The 22,133-nt window shown below is 41.3% G+C and overlaps 1 protein-coding gene across 1 annotated transcript in view; it reads right to left on the bottom strand.

Annotated features, from left to right (window-relative positions):
• Nucleotides 1-22,133, bottom strand: part of prss12 (serine protease 12) — a 143,187-nt gene that overhangs the window by 31,973 nt on the left and 89,081 nt on the right. The window contains exon 9 of the mRNA XM_060828008.1: nt 9,863-10,068. Within this exon, the coding sequence (XP_060683991.1) occupies nt 9,863-10,068 (206 nt within the window). The remainder of the gene's footprint in view (nt 1-9,862; nt 10,069-22,133) is intronic.

The raw sequence follows: 22,133 nt of genomic DNA, 5'->3' as shown, positions 1-22,133 counted from the left end.
ACCCCACTGGTTCTCACCTACCACCCCACCAACCTCCATATACAGCGTATCATCCATCGTCATTTCTGCCACCTCCAAACAGACCCCACCACCAGGGATATATTTCCCTCCCCCCCCCTTATCAGCATTCCAAAAAGACCACTCCCTCCGTGACTCCCTCATCAGGTCCACACCCTCAACCAAGCCAACCTCCACTCCCGGCACCTTCCCCTGCAACCGCAAGAAATGCAAAACTTGCGCCCACACCTCCTCCCTTACTTCTCTCCAAGGCCCCAAGTGATCCTTCCATATCCGCCACAAATTCACCTGCACCTCCACACACATCATCTATTGCATCCACTGCACCCGATGTGGCCTCCTCTATGTTGGGGACACAGGCTGCCTACTTGCGGAACGTTTCAGAGAACACCTCTAGGACACCCGGACCAACCAACCCAACCACCCGATGTGGCCTCCTCTATATTGGGGACACAGGCTGCCTACTTGCGGAACGTTTCAGAGAACACCTCTGGGACACCTGGACCAACCAACCCAATCACCCCGTGGCTCAACACTTTAACTCCCACTCCCATTCCACCAAGGACATGCAGGTCCTTGGACTCCTCCATCGCCAGACCATAACAACACGACGGTTGGAGGAAGAGCGCCTCATCTTCCACCTGGGAACCCTCCAACCACAAGGGATGAACTCAGATTTCTCCAATTTTCTCATTTCCCCTCCCCCACCTTGTCTCAGTCAAATCCCTCAAACTCAGCACCACCTTCCTAACCTGCAATCTTCTTCCAGACCTCTCCGCCCCCACCCCACCCCGGCCTATCACCCTCACCTTGACCTCCTTCCACCTATCACATCTCCATCGCCCCTCCCCCAAGTCCCTCCTCCCTACCTTTTATCTTAGCCTGTTGGACACACTTTCCTCATTCCTGATGAAGGGCTTATGCCCAAAACGTGGAATTTCCTGCTCCTTGGATGCTGCCTGACCTGCTGCGCTTCTCCAGCAACACATTTTTAAGCTCTGACCTCCAGCACCTGCAGACCTCACTTTCTCCTTAAAATTCAAATCAGACAACTTCAATCGCATAACTTAACTGCTATTCCAGCTAAGACCCTCTGCTTCAGCACAAATTGGAAATCAAATCTATAAGCTTATTATTCATAAACATTGTAATTTAATACATGGCTTTGACTGTAACAATGTACCGTTTTTACATTAGATTACAAAAAGGACATTAGGACCAATGAAAGCACATGGAATTATAGCTATAATTACATGGTATGATTTAAGATATTAGAAATGCTTTTATTACTACAGGATTAATGTAAAATTGCTAACTACCAAGTATAGCCAATGAATAATGCCAATAGGTTTTGCTTTACTGACTCATAACAACTATAAAGATTATAATTGCTTCTCGTGTACTTACAGTAAAACAAATGTTGAAGCTGTAATTTTTAATTGATTGGCTGATACTCTCAATGTGGAATAGTCCATGTAATAAGTTGGGAGGGATAGTGGCTGTAATAGCAGCTCACCACTGGAGACAGGGGCCAAGTTTTTTGTTTTGGTGCTTGGACCCTGACATCAGGATCAAACAAACATCTCAATCCCACAATCTATGGGAAATAGTCACCCCATCTAATTTTCCAAGGAATGCCCAACTAACTTCAACATTGAAAAAATTGTGGTCTGATAATGCAGGTAATGGCGAGAGAGAATGCCTCTTTCAGGATTTTTCAAAGTTTTGAAAATAATAATGACCACAACCTCCAGATCACCATTTTGGAAGCACTTTACAGATTGGCCTGTGGCCACAGTCACAGAGGTTAGATCATTTAGGATTATATCCACTGGCGTTTAGAACAATGAGGAGAGGAGATCTCATAGAAACCTGTTAAATTCTAACAGACTAGATGAAATAAATGCAAGAAGGGTGATCTCAATGAGAATGGGAGTGTGTCATTGGAGACTCGAACGGAGGATCACAGTCTAAGAATATGAGATAAGCCATTTAGAAACTGCTTCACCTAGAGAGTGGTGCACCTGGGAATTCTCTGCCATAGAATGTGGTTGAGGCCAAAGCAGTAAATGTTTTCAAGAAAGAATTAAATGTATTTCTTGGAGTTAAAGAGATCGAAGAGTGTGGGGACAAGGCAGGAGTAAAGTACTGAGTTAATGGATGAGCCATTAGCTGACCCAGTCTGTTATTTTTGTCAAAAAAGAAACAAAGCTGGGAGACAGGAGACTATTGGAACAGAGCTGAAATTCTAATACTTCTTTCCTGACGAAAACGATTAATTGAAAATCTTAATGCTTTGTGGGTCTACAATTTAAGGTACTTAAGAAAAAGCCAGAAAAGGACTCTGCTTTAAAATCAATACATTTGGGTCTGGTATTTACAACAAGGCCAGAAACGATTGGGGTGTTTTATGTGCTGCAATGCCAATCGCTATTGGATTATTAGAACACTTTAAGGACGACATGGTGATTCACTGGTTAGCACTGCTGCCTCACAGGGCCAGGGACCCAGGTTTGATTCCAGCCTTGGGCGACTGCCTTTGTGGAGCTTGTACATTCTCCCCATGTCTACATGGGTTTCCTCCAAGTGCTCCAGTTTCCTTCCACAATCCAAAGATGTGCAGGTTAGGTGAATTGGCCATGCTAAATTGCCCATTGTTTTCAGGGATGTTTTGGTTAGGTGCATTAGTCATGGGTAAATGTAGAGTAATAATACAGGAGAATGGGCCTGTATGGGATACTCTTCAGAGGGTCAGTGTGAACTTGTTGGGCTGAAGGGCCTGTTTCCACACTGTAGGGATTCTATGGTTTCATTCTACTTTGGCATTACCATCCTTTTTCCTTGACTCGTCCCAAAGGCTTGTTGGTTTACCACAGTCAAGGAAAATCACCAATGAGTCTGAATGAGAAATGTAAGATAAATTTATGTAAAGATAAATTTATTTCATGATAGCAATCTGGTACAAATGACATTATAGAAATTGTTACTAAAACTATTGGGAGGCCTGTAGATATAGGTCTTCACCCAACAAAATCTTAAGATGTTCTGATTTTCCACACTCAAGTGCTTATGACACTATTGTATTGGGTACAGCTTAATGCAATCTCCCATATTAACATTCTTGGAACCATTTCCTTGTGTAACATCTCCTCACAAGCATTTTCCTAAAGTTAACATTTATACTGTAAATCTATGTATTTTTGGTTTTTATGTATTTTGATTGTGCACTTGAAATGAGAATGGAATGGTTTTAAAAACAACGATTGCTGAAGGCTTGCTGCAATTGTTAAAAGTAAGTTACTTGACTCTCATTGTAAGTGCCATTTACACATCTCCCTGCTCAAGCAATAGTTGAAGTGTGGCTGAACCTGAGTCGCCATGTACAAATGGAGAGCTGATTGCTCTGTGGGACCAATGACCAGCCATCAATGACAAAGGTCCTGTGGCTGCCAACTAGTGTGTGATTGGCTCTCATGTTGAATCAGATGCAATCAGGCCTTCCCCAGCTCAGGAACTCTCTCTGTTCTCTACACTAAAATCCAAATTAAGCCTGAAGAAAACCAATTTATTTTTCCTGCAGCATTATTATAAGCTGTGACTTTTACTTTATAAATCAGAGGTCTTTGATAAGCGTGAACCAGCCACCTTGTACCTCTGAACACTGGTGAAAGCATCTGTAAAAGGAAGTCTGTAGCATTCTGACCAGCTCAAGAACTGTCCAAGTAGATCTTGCAAATGGAGAACACAGAGGTTGAGTTCCCAGGTTTCCCTCCATCACATTTTTTTTCTCTGTGCAAATGTGTGTGTGTGTGTGTGTGTGTGTGTGTGTGTGTGTGTGTGTGTAAGGGGATGTTCATAAGAAGATTAGAGTTTTAACTTGTGGAGTTTATAGGCTCATGGTTCAAACTGTTCTACCTATAGGTAGAGTTTATTTACTTGTTTTTGCACAGTTATAAATTAGAGTTACCTTTTATTTCTTGGATGTCTTACATGGAGGCCATTGTTCCTAAACCTGAATCTCCTGACTTTCTTTTGAAGAGGAATGTTTCCCAACTGAATCAGATAGTTTCCTCAAGACATTACCTGGGGAATCATTATTTCATGAATGCCATTCATGGAAGATAACTGTTCTATTGAAACAGATATTTTCCAGACTAGGTCAGTTCTTCTTGACCATATTCTAAATCTGTGAGCTTGGTCATTAGACTCAGTGTTGGCTTCCATGGAGTTGTATGCAACCCAACTGTAATCTGTGTAGACAAATATTTTGATACACTGATGTTAACGTATAGAAATTCTTGTCTTCAAATTATAGATTAAGTGAGCATTTGCATGTGGTTCTCTGTGGTTGTCATTCTGGTTATAGATTCCAAAGTTGTAGTGCTTTGGGGATCACAGGGGATAATGAAAGCCATAATGAATACAATTGAACTCAGTGCCACTACATGAAAAGCAACGTAATGATCAAGACTCCAAAGACCTGACTCATGACAAAATGAAGAAGAAGAAGAAGAAGCAGCCACTGGTTATGGAGAATACATCTTACCAGGTAGGGCTAGCTGCAGGGCAATTTTTCAGCCAACAATGAGCAGGAGCCCAATGAGTAGCTCAACTGTGTCACGATCTCAAAAAGAAACTAAATGTCTTACTCATGATGTCTCTTCACAGATTGAAACTTCCATGTCAGATACTTAACCAACTTAACCCAGGAGCTGTAGTAGATTTGTTGTGCCTAAAGAGGAGGAGAAGAAGGAGAAGCTGAGTCAGAGACACAAAGCTGAGGGGCCTACATCTGTGAATGAATAAGCGGGGCCTGAAGAGTGAAACCAGGTTCTTCAGCATCATTGGGAAACGTATCACTAAATGATGAACCAAAGACACAGGCAGATGATTAAAAGGCAGGGCTGGTGATGTCTGCACATGACAAGAGATGCTGTCACCTACATCTGTCAGATCTTGCCAGAAGCTCTGCATCTGCGTGGTATGAACAGAAGCATTGCGCTGGTGACACTGAAGGTCACAACTGCACTGGATGTCCTCATCACTAGCTCTATTTCAAACTACATTCGGGGACACGTAGAGCATCTCCAAATCAGCAACCCACTGATGACCTTTACAAGTAAACAGCACAGATTGTTCAGTTCACCAAACTGTTGGGTTGGCAGCCATCACTGAGTTCCCTTATTCAAGGGGCCATCAACTGCATTGAGGTGGCACTCAGAGCTCTTTGGCATCATCCAACCAGATTCTTAAACAAAGAGGGTTTACTCCATAATGTTCAGCTCATTCATTACAATAGATAATTCCTGCAGGCATGCACCCGCTATCCAGGGAGAAGTCACAAAGCTTACAATTTGCACAGCATTCTGTAAATGCTCATTCCTCGACATCACTTCCAGGGTTGTCCTATGGGTGACAAGTAGCTCTTTCAGAAGGGTATTGCCTATGAGCCGAGTGCCAAACAGCACTACAATGCTGCCCACATTATAATTCTGAACTGCTCAAGAGGAGCACTCCAGTACTTATCAGAGAGAGGAGAAAGTGAGAACTCCAGATACTGGAGAGTCAGAGTCAAAAGGTGTGGTGCTGGAAAAGCACAGCAAGTCAGGAAGCATCTGAAGAGCAGGTTCTCATGATTGGAGGGTGGCAAATATTATTCTTTTGTACAAGAAATGGAATAGGGATAACCCTAAGAATTACTAACCAGTCAGTCTTAAAATGGTGGTGGGCAAATTATTGGAGCGGATTCTGAGAGACAGGATTTATGATTACTTGAAAAAACATAGTTTGATTAGACAGTCAGCATGGCTTTGTGAGGGGCAGGTCATGCCTCGCAAGTCTTATTGAATTCTTTGAGGATGTGACAAAACACATTGATGAAGGTAGCACAGTAGATGTGGTGTATATGGATTTTAGCAAGGCATTTGATAAGGCTCTCCATGGTAGGCTCATTTAGAGAGTAAGGAGGTATGGGATACAGGGACATCTGCCTGTCTGGATATAGAATTGCCTGTCCCATAGAAGACAGAGGGTGGTAGTAGATGGAAAGTATTCAGCCTGGAGCTTAGTGACCAGTGGTGTTCTGCAGGGATCTGTTCTGGGACCTCTGATTTTTATAAATGACTTGGATGAGGAAGTGGAATCCTTGGTTAGTAAGTTTGCCAATGACATGAATGTTGGTGGAGTTGTGGATAGTGTGGAGGGCTCTTGTAGGTTGCAATAGGACATTGACAAGATGCAGAGCTGGGCTGCGAAATGGCAGATGGAGTTCGACCTGGAAAAGTAAAAAGTGATTAATTTTAGAAAGTCAAGTTTGAATGCAGATTACTGGGTTAGAGGCAGGATTCTTGGCAGTGTGGAGGAACAGAGGGATCTTTGGGTCTATGTCCATAGATCCCTCCAGGATGCCACTCAAATTGATAGGATTGTTAAGAAGGCATATGGTGTGTTAGCTTTCATTTGCGGGGGATTGAGTTGAAGAGCCATGAGGTTATGCTGCAACTCTGTAGAGCTCTGGTTAGACCACACTTGGAATATTGTGTTTAGTTCTGGTCACCTCATTATAGGAAGGATGTGGAAGCTTTCTGAGCTTCCTGAAGGTGCAGAGGAGATTTGTCAGTATGCTGCCTGGACTGGAGGGCATGTCCTATGAAGAAAGATTGAGGAAGCTAGGGCTTTTCTCACTGAAGTGAGGAAGGATGAGAGGTGAATTGATAGAGGTGTAGAAGTTGATGACAGGCATAGATAGAATGAATAAACAGAGACTTGTTCCCAGGACAGAAATGGCTATCACAAGGGGGCATAATTTTAATGTGATTGGAGGGAAGTTTAGGAGACATATCAGAGCTATGTTCTTTACACAGAGAGTAGTGGGTGCATGGAATGCATTGTTAACAGTTGTAGTAGAGTCAGATAGATTAGGGACATTTAAGTGATTCTTGGATAGGCACATGGATGATATTAAAATGAAGGGTATGCAGGTTATTTTGTTCTTAAGCATACGCTAACAGGTCAGCACAACTTTGAGGGCCAAAGGGCCTGCACTGTGCTGTATTGTTCTATGTTCTATGTTTTATCAGACAAAGGCTCCAGCATAATAGATGTCACACACAGTGCAACATAGCTCTATGATGGATGCAAACTTAGAAGAGCGGAAAATGGAACAGCCACACATCTCCTCATATGAGGAAGGGATATCTGAAGGAGATGCTGAGACAACCACATTCTGATGTTGAGGGTGTTGCAGAAGCTAGGGCTTTACAGTGAAATGAAGGTGCAAGCTAAATAGAAGCTAAAAACATTGATACTGAAGGGTGTATAATTTTATATATGGATACAATTATAGCACAAAGACCTTTCTGCCCTAAAGGAAATGTTTGATTTTTCATAATATTTTATGCAAATTTGTTAAACATTAACTGTAAGTTCGTTGGTTCTCTGTACATCAGTGACCTCCTGTTTAGTTTCCAGATCAGAGCAGCAGCTCAGTATTATACTGCAAGACAAGGGGAATGCCATAAAATGACTGAAATCTCATTGTGCAAGGTGAATCCAATTATTACAGAGATTTGCAGAGGGTAAACAATGATGATTGACTCCTGAGTACCAAACATCAATCTTAAGGTCATGATTTTCAGAGTTAATGTTTCTGCTAGCCAGGATACTAGAGATAGTGCTAAGCCTGAGGATAGTGAGCAATTTAGGATTCAGCAAAAGAGCATCCAGAAACTGAAAAGGAAAATGAAAAGAGATATGAATTCAAGCTAGTGAGGAACATAAAAAAGGACTGTGAAAGGTTTTATTGATACCTGGAAGGAAAAGAATCTGCAAGGATAAATGTAGGCTCATTTCTTGTGGAAACAGTCATAATTATAATGGAGAACTGGGAAATAGCATAAATCCTAAACGTTCATTTTGTGCCTGCCTTCACATGGAAAGGCACAGAAAAACTCCCAGAAAGATTTGACAATCAAGGCACTTAGATATATGAAGTGCTAAAAATATGACTACTAAAAAGGTAGTGCTTAGTTAGCGTTAATACTTAGCCAGAGTTAAGGCTGATAAATCTCCTGGACCAGATGATCTTCATCCCAAGGTGTTGATGGAAGTAGCAATAGAAACAGTCAGTGCATTGGTGATTATATTTCATTGTTTTGGCGAGTCAAACATGAGATTACAGCCACTTTCAATGTCCTATTCAATACTCTGATTCTCTCCTTAATACCCTACTTTTGAAAACTATGATAAGGTGCCACTAGTCAATCTCCAACATAATTTGTGACAACTTCCCTCATGAAGTGAAGGCACCAAGACAGGCCTGCTCTGAAGTGCTCACAGAGGACTGTCTAAGCCAGCACATGTATGGGGATAACTGCATATACAATACCCTGAAAAGCAATGCAGAGAGTTTTGTTGAGCTCTGTTACATTGAACTCAGTGCTCTGTGGGTTGTGTCCAGTAAGCACACACATCAACTATTGCTGGAGGACCTTTAACTCAGTGAATGACACTGTCTTGGTGAATTTGCTGGTCTTACAGGACAAAGTGCTGTCAACAATGTACATGATGGTTTTCCCGCAGCCATTGATGTTGAAAGTGCAGTGTCTAGTCAGCAATGCACAGATCTGAAGAACAAATAATTTTAAAAAGCAGTGTTGTTATATTTCCAAAGTTTTGGAAATGAGAGGATTATTAAAAAGATGCTTGAAGATATAACTCTTGTAAAGCATAAAATTATGGCAAAACAAAAGGGAAATCTTGCAAAACATTGCAGACAAAGCAATAGAACAAGCAAAGAACTACTTTATGGCCAAAGTTGAACAAGTGATTCACACTTTTAAAGGTATTCATAGAATCCCTACAGTGTGGAAGCAGGCAATTTGGCCCAGCAAGTTCACATTGACCCTACAAAAAGCATCCCACCTGATTTATCCCCTACCCTGTCCCTGCATTTCCCCTGGCTAATCCATCTACTCTGCACATCCCTGGACACTTTAGCAAAGCCAATCCACCTAACCTGTATATCTTTGGATTGCGAGAAGAAACTGGAGAACCCAGAGGAAACCCACGCAGAAATGAGAAGAATGTGCAGTCTCCACACAGACAGTCATCTGAGGCTGGAATTGAACCTAGGTCCCCTGTGCTGTGAGATAGCAGTGCTAACCACTGAGCCACGATGCTGCCAGAAATTGCCACACATATTTCTGTTTCCATTTTACACAAACAAGCAGAACTGCATAGTGCAGATGAACAGAAAGCTGCAAGACTCAGTGAAGAATTTATTTGAGTATTTCTTGGTGGGTCAGGTAGTTCACTTGGCTTGAGAGAGTGATACAAAGAGCATGAGTTCAATTCTTGCACTAGATGGGTTACCATGAAGGACTTTCCTTCTCAACCTTCTCCCTCAGCTGAGGTATGGTGATCCTCAGATTAATATACCAATAGTTATCTCCCTATGATGACAATTCACATAGGACTATGGCACCTTCAATACAGTCTCCATGTGCCATCAACACAACCGCAGACATTTCAGAGTTTGTACAAAATGCAGCCTTCTGCAAATTATGCTCAGGCAATTTCTCAACCCTGGTTTACATAGTTAGGTTTCAGCTTGGCAATGGCAGGAAGGCTTCATAAAATTCAGGTAAACACAATTTTCCTGCGGGTTGTGCAGGTCAGATATAGTCTAGGTCAGATGTTAGGAAAAGGTGACCTCCAAGGTCAATGACAACTCATTTATAAAGAGGCATTTACAATTTTACAATCCTTATGGCTCAGAGGAAACCTTCCTCCATAATAAGTATTTAGACAGCTATTCTAGTGAATAGAAGGTAAAAACATTCACCTATGTTTCCTAGATTTCCAGTTTTTTTGCCCTGATAGTCACAAATCACACTTGCATCCTCACTGTGTCGACAGTTGTGTGTTCCAATGTCTTGCTTGATGCAATCTGACAAGCTTTCCTCAGAACCAGTACATTTCACATTATCCAAGTGTATTGGACCCACTCCATCTCCAAAATATGCCAGTGATCTTGCCTTAGCTGGGCCCCTTTAAGAAAACACAGGTGTGTCTCAGAAAACATCAAACCTTACAACTTCTTTGATTGTGAACATATTTCTAACAGAATTCTTTACAAGGCAAGTATCACAAGTTGAAATCATATTTGAAACTTTAAATATTTTGAGCCATTCCTCATGGATTGACCATTTTAATGTTCTTACGGCAACCCATAAGATATGACAGATTGCAAAATGTTAGGTAATTTATTGGAACATCAGAATTATTGTCAATGAGTAAGAGGACACAGAACCCATGTAGTGTGGTCAAGATTTAATCTATGGCAAAAGCTGACAATCTCTGAATAGGTGATACTTCTCCACCATAGGAAGGTAGATAAATGCTACTGATGTTAGGCTGTCCTTGCTAATGATTTGACATGAGAAGCATTGTTGGACTGCAGTAGGAAGTTTCTTGGTTTCACCTTTTGAAGAGGTGGTGCAGGGAGACATAAGCAAGGGACAAAGTATTTAATCATCAATTGTTGAAGTGTTTACCACAGATTGCACTCTGTTTCTTTGCAGACAGATAAAAACACATTCAAACAATCTAATATTGAAATATCCAAGGTATTATCCATCAGGCCATTAACTATCTAGGTTAGTTAATGACTTGTTTGTGAATGTAAAGTAATACGAATAGCAGTGGATTCCATTCCTGCTGCCAGCTGACATTACCATGAAAGTCCCTCCTTCTCAAACTCTCCCCTTGCCTGAAGCATGGTGACCCTCAGGTTAAACCACCACCACTGCTAAATCTAGAGGCAGACTTCTAATCATTTTTTGTCAGTAGTTCAAAATGAGCATAACACATTGGGCAGTATGCTCAAAATGTCCTTATATGCACAACAGACAGGCAAAGATTCTGATAAACTATGCACCTTAACAATATTGACCATGTAAAGTTGGCCAAGATTAAACACTTGGCTGTGCTTGGACACGACCAGAAGGAAGATTAGACTGGTACTAGAAAAGCACATTCAGTTCAGCAATAATCTGAGGAGCAAGAAAATCGATTTTTTCAGGCAAAAGCCCTTCTACTGAAGGGCTTTTGCTAAAATGTCGATTTTCCTGTTCCTCAGATGCTGCCTGACCTGCTGCACTTTTCCAGCACCACTCTAATCTTGACTGATCTCCAGCATCTGCAGTACCCACTTTTGACTACCATAAGGAAACCATGTCAACCATTGCATAAATTGAGGCACTTTAGTAGTCAAAAACATAGTACCACATTTTTGATCGAAGGACAAAATATGCCTCAAATTCTGAGCATTGATGATAAACTTGACTACTTGGTAAACTAATGCTTCTATAAACTAAACAGAAATTCAAAAAACTTGTTTTCTGTAACATATGATTTCTAAATTCTGTTCAATGGAACTTTTACAACGTAAAAACAGTACAGCGAGAAATGAATACTATGAAACCCAAAGGTTTTCTTTTGATCCATTTTCTTCAGGAGAGAGACTATCACAACGTTGCAACAATCTCTTTTGTGCTTGACCTTCACTTCAAGTTCTACAACAAAACAGCTCAAGGCTGTGGTTATCACATCATCCAATTTTCACACATCCCTATCCTTCAAATCTCCAGAGATATTAGCTATATCAGGCAGACATCCCATCCACACCTCACAGTAATTCCATGACATATACGAACAGGAACGGTTTCCATTCCATTCATGTGTAAATTGGTACATTGCAAGCAAATTCACTGGTGCCTTTATTTTTCATCAATCAGCAGTTGCATTAAGCGCAGAATGTGTTTGAAAGTTTACTAAATTAAATTAGTTTGCAGAAATCTCATCATAGTCATGAACAGAAACATGTCCAATCATCATTACTGTTTCACACTGTTGCATTGTTTTGGAACTTTGGAGAAAAAAGTCAAAACAATGGCATTTTTAAAAAGGAAAAGGACAGACAAAAGGCAGCACACGATCAGTGAAGGAGAGAGAGAAAGAAACCTTGCCTGCTAACTGACACAGCAGTGAATCTGCACAGTTACTGCCTTTGCTGTTTGAATTCGTGTATCTCTGGACACCTGAGTGTGCCTAGAAAAACTGAACAAACAGCACAATTCACAACAGATCTTGGAGGAAACTGTGTGGGAGACCTGACAGCACAAGAACTGATAAGTGCATACTTTTTAATGTTTAACCTTGCTGTAAGTCTGTCGTAGTGAGTAGAATGGGTTCTTTCTTGGTTTTATGTTTTATTGAAATCGGTGTCTTGATTAATTTTTAAAAATATAAACCATAAGTAGTAAGTTAACCTGGAGCACTTTTTTTTAGAGCAAAAAGACAGTGCACTTTCTGGGTCTATAGATTGTGAAGGAGCAAAGATGGCCTTTCGTAGAGTGATATGCTCTTCTTGTTGGATGTGGCAGTTTAGGGAGAGATTACATGTTACTGAGGATTATATCTGAAGGAAGTGTTTTTGATTGCGAATCCTATCAGATCAAATGGATCTATTGGAGTGACAGTTAGAGGCAATGAGGAATTTACAAGAGCCAGGGGTGTGATGGATGGCAGTTATACGAAGGGAGAAAGCCACAAATACAGTCAGGTAGATGGGTTAACTCCAGGAAAGATAGGAGAGTTATACAGGTAGTGCAGGAGTCTTCTGTGGATATCCCCATTTCAAACAAGTATGCTGTTTTGGAAAATGCAGGGGGTGATGGACTTTCAGGGAAATGTAGCCTGAACCATTTTTCTGGTATCGAGACAGGCTCTAATGTAATGAGGGGTACGTCGAGTTCCAAATGATCAATTGTGATAGGGGACTCTCTAGTCTGAGGCACAGACAGACATTTCTGCGATAGCTGGATTACTCCTAGTGCTATGAGCTAGTAAGGGTAGGAAGAGGAGAATAGAGCAGATGATTGTGTGGCTGAGGAGTTGGTTCATGGGAAAAGGGTTTAAATTTTTGATTAATTGGAATCTCTTCTGGGGTAGAAGTGACCTGTATAAGAAGGACGGATTGCACCTGAATTGGAAGGGAACGAATATATTGGCAGGGAGATTTGCGAGAGCTGCACAGGAGGATTTAAACTAGTCAGATGGAGGGGTTGGGACCCAAGGAGATAGTGAGGAAACAGATCAGGCTGAGACTGGATATGGTTAAGGAAAGGAGCGAGTCAAACAGTCAGGGCAGGCAGGGACAAAACAGAGAACAAGGTTGGACTGGTAAGTTAAACTGCATTTACTTCAAAGCAAGAGGCCTAACAGGGAAGGCAGATGACTGCAGGGCATGGTTAGGAACATGGGACTGGGATATCATAGCAATTACAGAACCATGGCTCTGGGATGGACAGGACTGGCAGCTTAATGTTCTAGGAAACAAATATGATAGGAAGTATACAAAGAGGGGCAAGAGAGGAGGGAGGAGTCGTGTTTTTGACAAGGGATAGCATCACTGCTGTACTGAAGGAGGATATTCCTGAGAATACATTGAGGGAAGTTATTTGGGTGGAACTGAGAAATAAGAAAGTGATGATCACTTTATTGGGATTGTATTATAGACTCCGTAATAGTCAGAGGGAAATTGAGAAACAAATTTGTTGAGAGATTTCGGTTATCTGTAAAAATAATAGGGTGATTATATTTGGGGATTTTAATTTTCCAAATATAGACTGGGACTGCCATAGTGTTCAGTGGAATTTGTTAAGTACGTATAAGAAAATTTTCTGATTGAGTGTGTGGAACTACCTACTAGAGAAGGTGCAAAACTTGATCTACTCTTGGAAAATAAGGCAGGGCAGGTGACTCAGGTGTCAGTGGGGGAGCACTTTGGGGCCAGCGACCTTAATTCTATTAGTTTTAAAATAGCGATAGAAAGGGTGGATCAACCAAGAAGTTGAAGTTCTAAATTGGAGGAAGGCTAGTTTTGATGATATTAGGCAAAAACTTTCAAATGCTGATTGGGGGCAGATGTTCGCAGGTAAGAGGACATTCTGGAAAATGGGAATCCTTCAGAAATAAGACAACAAATGTCCAGAGACAGTATATTCCTTTTAGAGTGAAAGGAAAGGCTGATAAGTGTAAGGAATACTGGATGCCCAGAGAAATGGAGTGTTTATTTTAGAAAGAGAAGAAGGCATTCACCAGGTATAGACAGGAGAAATTGAGAGAATCATTAGAAGAGTACAAAGGCAGTAGGAGTATACTTAAGAGGATCAGGAGGGCAAAAAGGGGACATGAGATAGCTTTGGCAAACAGGGTTATGGAGAATCCAAAAGATTTTTATAAATACACTAAGGACAAAAGGATAACTAGGGAGAGAATAGGGCTCCTCAAAGATCTGCAAGACAGTCTTTGTGTGGAACCGCAAGAGATGGGGGAGATAATAAATGAGTATTTTGTATCAGTGTTTACTGTGGAAAAGGACATGGAAGGTATACAATGTGGGAAAATAGATGGTGACATATTGAAAACATCCATATTACAGAGGAGGAGATGCTGGGTGTCTTGAAATGCATAAACGTCAATAAATCCCCAGGACCTGATCAGGTGTACCCTAGAACTCTGTGGGAACCTAGAGAAGTGATTGCGGGGCCTCTTACTGAGATATTTATATCATCGATAGTCACAGATGAGGTGCCGGAAGACTGGAGGTTGGCTAATGCGATACCACGATTTAAAAAAGGGGGTAAGGAAGAGTTAGGAAACTATAGACTGGTGAGCCTGACGTTGGGAGTGGGCAAGCTGTTGGAGGGAATCCTGAGGGACAAGATTTGCATTTATTTGGAAAGGCAAGGACTGATTAGGGATAGTCAGCATGGCTTTGTGCGTGGGAAATCATGTCTCACAAACTTGATTGAGTTTTTTGAAGAAGTAACGAAGAGGATGGGTGGTAGTTGTGATCTATGTGGAATTCAGTAAGACGTTTGACAAAGTTCCCCGTGAGAGACTGGTTCGCAAGGTTAGTTCTCATGTAATACAGAGAGAACTAGCCATTTGGATACAGAACTGGCTTGAAGGTAGAGGACAGAGGGTGGTGGTGGATGGTTTCCTTTCAGACGGGTGGCCTGTGACCAGTGGAGTACCACAAGGATTGGTGCTAGGTCCACTACTTTTTGTCATTTATACAAAATGATTTGGATGTCAACATAGGAAGTGTAGTTGATAAGTTTGCAGATGATACCAAAATTGGAATTGTAGTGGACAGCGAAGAAGATTACCTCAAAGTACAAAGGGGTCTTGATCAAATGGTCCAATGGGCTGAGGAGTGGCAGATGGAGTTTAATTTAGATAAATGTGAGGTGCTGCATTTTGGAAAAACAAATCTTAGTCAGAAGTATACACTTATTGGTAAGGTCCTAGGGAGTGTTGCTGAACAAAGAGACCTTGGAGTGCAGGTTCATAGCTCCTTGAAAGTGGAGTCGCATGTGCATAGGATAGTGAAGATGGTGTTTGGTGTTTGGTTTCCTTTATTGGTCAATGTATTGAGTACAGGAGTTGGGAGGTCATGTTTCGGCTGTACAGGACATTGGTTAGGCCATTTTTGGAATATTGCTTGCAATTCTGGTCTCCTTGCTAACGGAAAGATGTTGTGAAACTTGAAAGAGCTCAGAAAAGATTTACAAGGATGTTGCCAGGGTTGGAGAATTTGAGCTATCTGGAGAGGCTGAATAGGCTGGGGCTTTTTTTCCCTGGAGCATCCGAGGCTGACCTTGTAGGGGTTTATAAGGTCATGAGGAGTATGGATAGGATAAATAGACAAAGTCTTTTCCCTGGGGTCGGGGAGTCCAGAACTAGACGGCATAGGTTTAGCATGAGAGGGGAAAGATATAAAAGAGAATAAAGAGGCAACTTTTTCATGCAGAGGGTCGTGCGTGCATGAAAAGAGGCGGCAGATGAAGTGGTGGAGGCTGGTACAATTGCAGCATTTAAAAGGCATCTGGATGAATAGGAAGGGTTAGAAGGATGTGGGCTATGTGCTAGGAAATGGGACTAGATTAGGTTAGGATATCTGGTTGACATGGACAAGTTGAAATCAAGCGTGTGTTTCCATGCTGTACATCTCTGACTCTATGATTGGGTTTCTAGCTGGAATTGAACTGATAGACACACACACACACAAACATACACACAGTGGCTGGGCATGTGAAGATTAAATATCATTTTTGATGTGGCAGATCAGAAGGGGGAAGGAGTGAAGACACGTTTTAAATTTGTGTAGATTTGAACAAATAATACTTTTCTTTTGGCATTGTTATATGAGGATTGGCAGTCTTTCTTACTGACTTTGGATATTCAGCTTTTCAAGTACTGACATCCTTAACCTTCATGTGGAAAAATATCATGTTGTGCTATACTTGTGAAAGAACCTACAAGATTCACAACAGCAGTGGCCACCTGGATCAGCGTATAATGCCAGATAGTACACTGGGGTTTTTGTGAAGGGGCCACCCAGATTTATGCTAAACGGCATTTAGTAAATGATGAAATAATTACGGCATCTTTCAGCTCATTTCTGGAGCAGCTGTGATTGCCCAGCATTAACGTAATTCTTCAGAGGAATTTCTTCTGTGCGCTGATTTAAAATGTTTTAGCTAATATTTTTCAAACAAAAGGGAAATCCCTGGGCAGGAAAACCCCTCTCCAGTATTGCGAATGTTGGACCTGGCCTTTTATATACTGCTGTGTGATAAACTAATCTGTGAAGACCCATTCTTTGTGAGTGACTATAAACTGACTGGCATTTGAAGGCTTCCAAAACATTTGGGGACAAGCTCTGAGGAATCCCAGTCAAATTTCCTGATTGTGGGCAAGGTACTGTTGGCAATACAAAGGTAACCTATAAATTTGGGTGCATTAGGACTTCCTTCAATCTTTTTACTTTTCTTTTGCTTTGGCAAAGGAACTATTCTTGTCACTCTCAGATACCTATGGATGTATTGTTCCATCATGCAATAGTTCAACTATCTGTTGCACTGACTTATCCACTTCATTTTTAAGATAATCTTCTTTTTCTTTAAACAGGAAGAGTGTCACAGCATTATCTATTAAATTAATTGTAACTGTTACTTTAGGCTTTGAACCAAGGTTCTGCATTCCTCCTTGGAACATGCTGCAAGATTTACATGACTGCATGTATTTTCCTGTTCCTCAATTGCACGGTTAAGCTTGAGTTGAGCTCTCCGCGCTCTGCCTGTACTCTGATCAGGCTATGGAGGTACCATTATTGAACTGGGGTGGACAAGGTCAGAAGTCACACAACATCAGGTCACTTCACCTGATGAAGGAGCAGTGCTCCGAATGCTTGTGACTTAGAACATAGAACATTACAGCGCAGTGCAGGCCCTTCGGCCCTCGATGTTGCGCTGCCCTGTCAGACCAATCTGAAGCCCATCTAACCTACACTATTCCATGTACGTCCATATGCTTGTCCAATGATGACTCAAATGCACTTAAAGTTGATGAAACTACTACCGTTGCAGGCAAAGCATTCCATACCCTTACTTCTCTGAGTAAAGGAACTACCTCTGACATCTGTCCTATATCTATCACCCCTCTATTTAAAGCTATGCCCCCTCATGCTCGCTGTCACCATACTTGGAAAAAGGCTCACCCTGTCCACCCTATCTAACCCTCTGATTATCTTATATGTCTCTATTAAGTCACCTCTCAACCTTCTTCTCTCCAAGGTAAACAGCCTCAAGTCCCTCAGCCTTTCCTTGTAAGACCTTCCCTCCATACCAGGCAACATCCTAGTAAATCTCCTCTGCACCCTTTCCAAAGCTTCCACATCCTTCTTATAATGCGATTACCAGAACTGTACACAATACTCCAAGTGCGGCCGCACCAGAATTTTGTACAGCTGCAGCATAACCTCATGATTCCGGAACTCGATCCCTCTATTAATAAAAGCTAAAACACTGTCTGCCTTCTTAACAACCCTGTCAACCTGGGTGGCAATTTTCAAGGATCTGTGTACATGGACACCGAGATCTCTCTGCTCATCTATACTACCAAGAATCTAACCATTAGCCCAGTACTTTGCATTCCGGTTACTCCGACCAAAGTGAATCACCTCACACTTGTCTGCATTAAACTCCATTTGCCACCTCCCGGCCCAGCTCTGCAGATTATCTATGTCTCTCTGTAACCTGCAACATCCTTTGTCACTATCCACAACTCCACCGACCTTAGTGTCGTCTGCAAATTTACTAACCCACCCTTCTACGCCCTCATCCAGGTCATTTACAAAAATGATGAACACCAACCCTTGTGGTACACCACTGGTAACTGGACTCCAGGATGAACATTTCCCATCAACCACCACCTTCTGTCTTCTTTCAGCAAGCCAATTACTGATCCAAACTGCTACATCTCCCACAATCCCATTCCTCTGCATTTTGTACAATAGCCTACTGTGGGGAATCTATTCGAACACCTTGCTGAAATCCACATACACCACATCAACCAGTTTACTCGCATCTGCCTGTTTGGTCACATTCTCAAAGAACTGAATAAACTATGACCTGGTGTTGTGTGACCTTTGATCTTGTACTGTGATTACTATTGCTTGCTGGATATCAGGTGGATTTTTAGCAGTAACTAACTTTTCACTTATTTCCTGCATTTTCTTCTCATGAAGCTCTTCTTCCAGTTGCTGAGGTTACACTATTGAGCTGGCCTCCATTTGTTTTTTTGTTTCTCATCATTCATGCTGTGTAATGGTATCAGGGCTAATACTGAGGAGAGCCTTCTCCTGACTTGTTGAAAGAATAGCTTAGGGTCATAAGGGGATAAGTCAACCCATCCACTCCCTCCTCGTAGTCTCTGAAACATAGTCTATCATATCACTGAAATACTTACTTAAGTACTTGTATGAAACAAGCTACATATTATGTAAGCCAAGAGACCCTTCTCATTCAACTAGCAAGTGGTTTTCCTTTACCACACCAGATCAAGCAGGTCCTGTAGATCCCTACACTTAAAGAAGACAGTGCAGCAAATGACTCCCATGGGGTTGGGGTAGTAGTCCTGACAGATTCATACAACTTGATGGTCAACGGTGAGGATTGCTCAAACAACTAAAAATAAAGAATTGCAGATTCTGGAAATTTGAAAGGAAAAACAAAAATTTCTGGAAAATCCATAGGTCTGGCAGCATCTGAAAGCAGAGCCAACATTTCAGGTCCAGTAACTGAACTGGAAAAGGGTCACTGGGTCCAAACATTGACTCTGTTTTCTTTCCAAAGACAGTGTCAGACCTGCTGAGTTTCTTCTGTAATTTCTATCTTTGCTGCTCAGACAACACTTGGGTTTCTGGTGGACTTGGCATGCACCTTACAAAGTGTTCATTTGGAGCTTTATGTGAGCTGCAATATTAAAGTAATGAGGCAGCTTTCGCAAGGGAGCAACAGCTTCACCTCTGGCCACTTTACAGGAAGGCCACTCAGACATGCAGTTCTGACTCAGCCATATCTGATTCCCAAAACAGGGCAGTGCAATTTTCTGCACATGTTCAGCTTTGTTTATTCAGATTTGGAACAGGTGTATTTATGGAGACAAAAGTGAAGACTGCAGGGAGTTTTCATACTAATGCAGACCTTCCACACCACCGAAGGAAACATTCATCAATCAGGCCAAATCCTTAGGCTTGATACTCATTATTTTTAGAAGGACTAACAACTTCAGATGTTTCCTGTGGAAAGAAGCCATTACAATATTCAGCTTCCCTGGATAGTAAGCTTTGCAAAGTTCCACATGATACTCACTGTCATGAGAACACCCCATGTCAACTTTCTAGATTTCTTGAAGATGAAGGATTTTTCATGATGATTATGGTTATCATCGAGGAAGAAATCAAACGGGAGAAATTCACCATTATTTGGCCAAATGACAAATTTTGCAGCACAAAAGACAAATTTGTGAGTGCATTTATGTAACTACTGTGTCAAGGTCTTTCAAAGAGTATACGAAAAAGGGACATCACACTAGTCCAGAGAATCACTGCAGCAACTCAATAGTGCAGACTAGAATAGGTGTTACATCCATGGTGCTCTACTTTTCAGATGTATGCCATTGTCTTACCAACCAGCCACCACCAAATAAGCTTTCTTTTCATCACCTCCCACAGTCAACTCCGACCTCTCATTTTACCTATCCATACTTCATATCACAGGGTGGCTGCTACTCAGGCAAAAGAGGCCTAATTGCCACTGGCTATACATGTAACAGATGCTCCAATTATTACATTGAGATCCAAGGGCCAATTTCTGCTTAGGTTTCCCAGGTTCAAGTTTACTTTGCATATATGAGTCACAATGAATTTAATCTCCTTACAATTCCTTCAATTTGTATCTGAAGGGTTACATTATCTAAAGACAAATCAAACTGCAATTTATTTTTACCTCTTGCTCCAGCTAAATGACATTGATGATGTCATAACTTTCGTCATAGCCTGTCAGTCTACACCTTTCTATCTCAATTTCACATATCATAATCTCTTACTTACTTCCAAAACTCACGACTCAAACTCTCAAGATCCTGTTCACCTCTGAAGTCTTGATCAGCAGCGTGAGAACATTGACCACCTTCTACATACCTTACCACCGATATCTGGCTACAAACTTCCAATTGTACTGCCCTCACTGTTCGCCCAGATTTGAAAACAAACCTCTTTTATCTCCCTTACAAAGTCAGTCCTAACATTTTACCTTTCACTTTTTGGACGCAACAGCATGGTCACTGCTGACTTGAATAATGTCTCCTGTTCCTAGCAATACATTTCAAATGAATCATTGTATAGTATTGATTATAGTTAACACCCATTGGATGGTGAGCCAGCAAGAGCCCTGCAATGGCACGTTGGCGGGGACAGATCTGTCGCATTATTCACAGTTAGGCACTGTGATCTACTTTCTTTGGGTTCAAGGACCCCAAATTCATAAGACTTGCCTCCTGAGAGCTGTTAGTTGGGAGGAGATGGTTTCTGTCAGTGTTATATCCACCAAGGCCTAAAATAACCATAGACTGAAGCACAGAGATAAATGATGGCAAGAGGGAAGGATGACATGTTGGATGCTTTGGGGAGGACTTTTTATGGGAAACCACCAAATTTCTAACATCATATTACTGACTAGAAGTCTTTCCTCCCCCAAAGTGATTTTGGAAATTTAGTACATTACTGATAACTGATTGCGCATCCAGCACCTAAATTCTTTATAAGTGTTCTAGGGAGATATCTCAATTGGGAGTGTAAATGTGAAACATTGTCAAAATAGTTGTTCGACTAGGTTAGGATTAGGTTTAGTCAGAACCATATAAATAAAACCTAAACTGGCCATCAGCATAATTCCTCGCCCTTCATGATTATCCAGCAAATGAGATACTGTGTTGTGAGTTTTGCAAGTGTGGTCTTGTTCGCCAGAATAACAATGTGATGCACTTGTGTGTACTGAGAGTTACATATATTAATCCACAGGGCCCTGTTCTTTGTAGACAAAAAGAAATGCACATGCACTGCCCCATTTCAACTAAAAAAACGCCATTTTATAGATTATTTCTTAACAATTCAGAGCCAACCTTTATGGTTTAAAATGTAAACAAGGCCTTGTTGTTAAATGTCAATCAGCATTCATGGGTGCACTCTTCATGACAGTGCTCTGCTAGTCAGAACCTACCTGTCAACCAATTAGCACTCTCCTCTCATACAGTATAAATGTTGTTTTTCTCCTAAATTTGCATTCTTAGGAAATGTCCTGATGAGTACAAGATTCAGACTGGCAAAACTGTAAAGCTTAAATCTTCCATAGATGTTTTTTTTTCAGCAATACTGAAGCATTATTAATCAAACTGTGTTAACATCACACTTGACAGGAACAAAATGTTTTGCTGAAATATAATGCACTCTCCTTCAGTAAACTGTAAAACCACAGAAAATGTTATAAGCAGTTTATACTAAGTACTATGACTAGATACTACAGAGAGCTTTTTTGTTGTTGACGACATAACTACAGAAGCTGATTAAATGACCATAAAGGTGTTTTGTCGAGCATATTAGTTGACATCCACTGAGGAAATGTTGTATAATTGGGAGCACT

The sequence above is a fragment of the Hemiscyllium ocellatum genome, chromosome 1 (assembly GCF_020745735.1).
Source record: "Hemiscyllium ocellatum isolate sHemOce1 chromosome 1, sHemOce1.pat.X.cur, whole genome shotgun sequence".
Taxonomy (NCBI): domain Eukaryota; kingdom Metazoa; phylum Chordata; class Chondrichthyes; order Orectolobiformes; family Hemiscylliidae; genus Hemiscyllium; species Hemiscyllium ocellatum.
The sequence above is the reverse complement of the archived record's forward strand: the minus strand, read 5'-3'. Positions and strand labels throughout refer to the sequence as shown.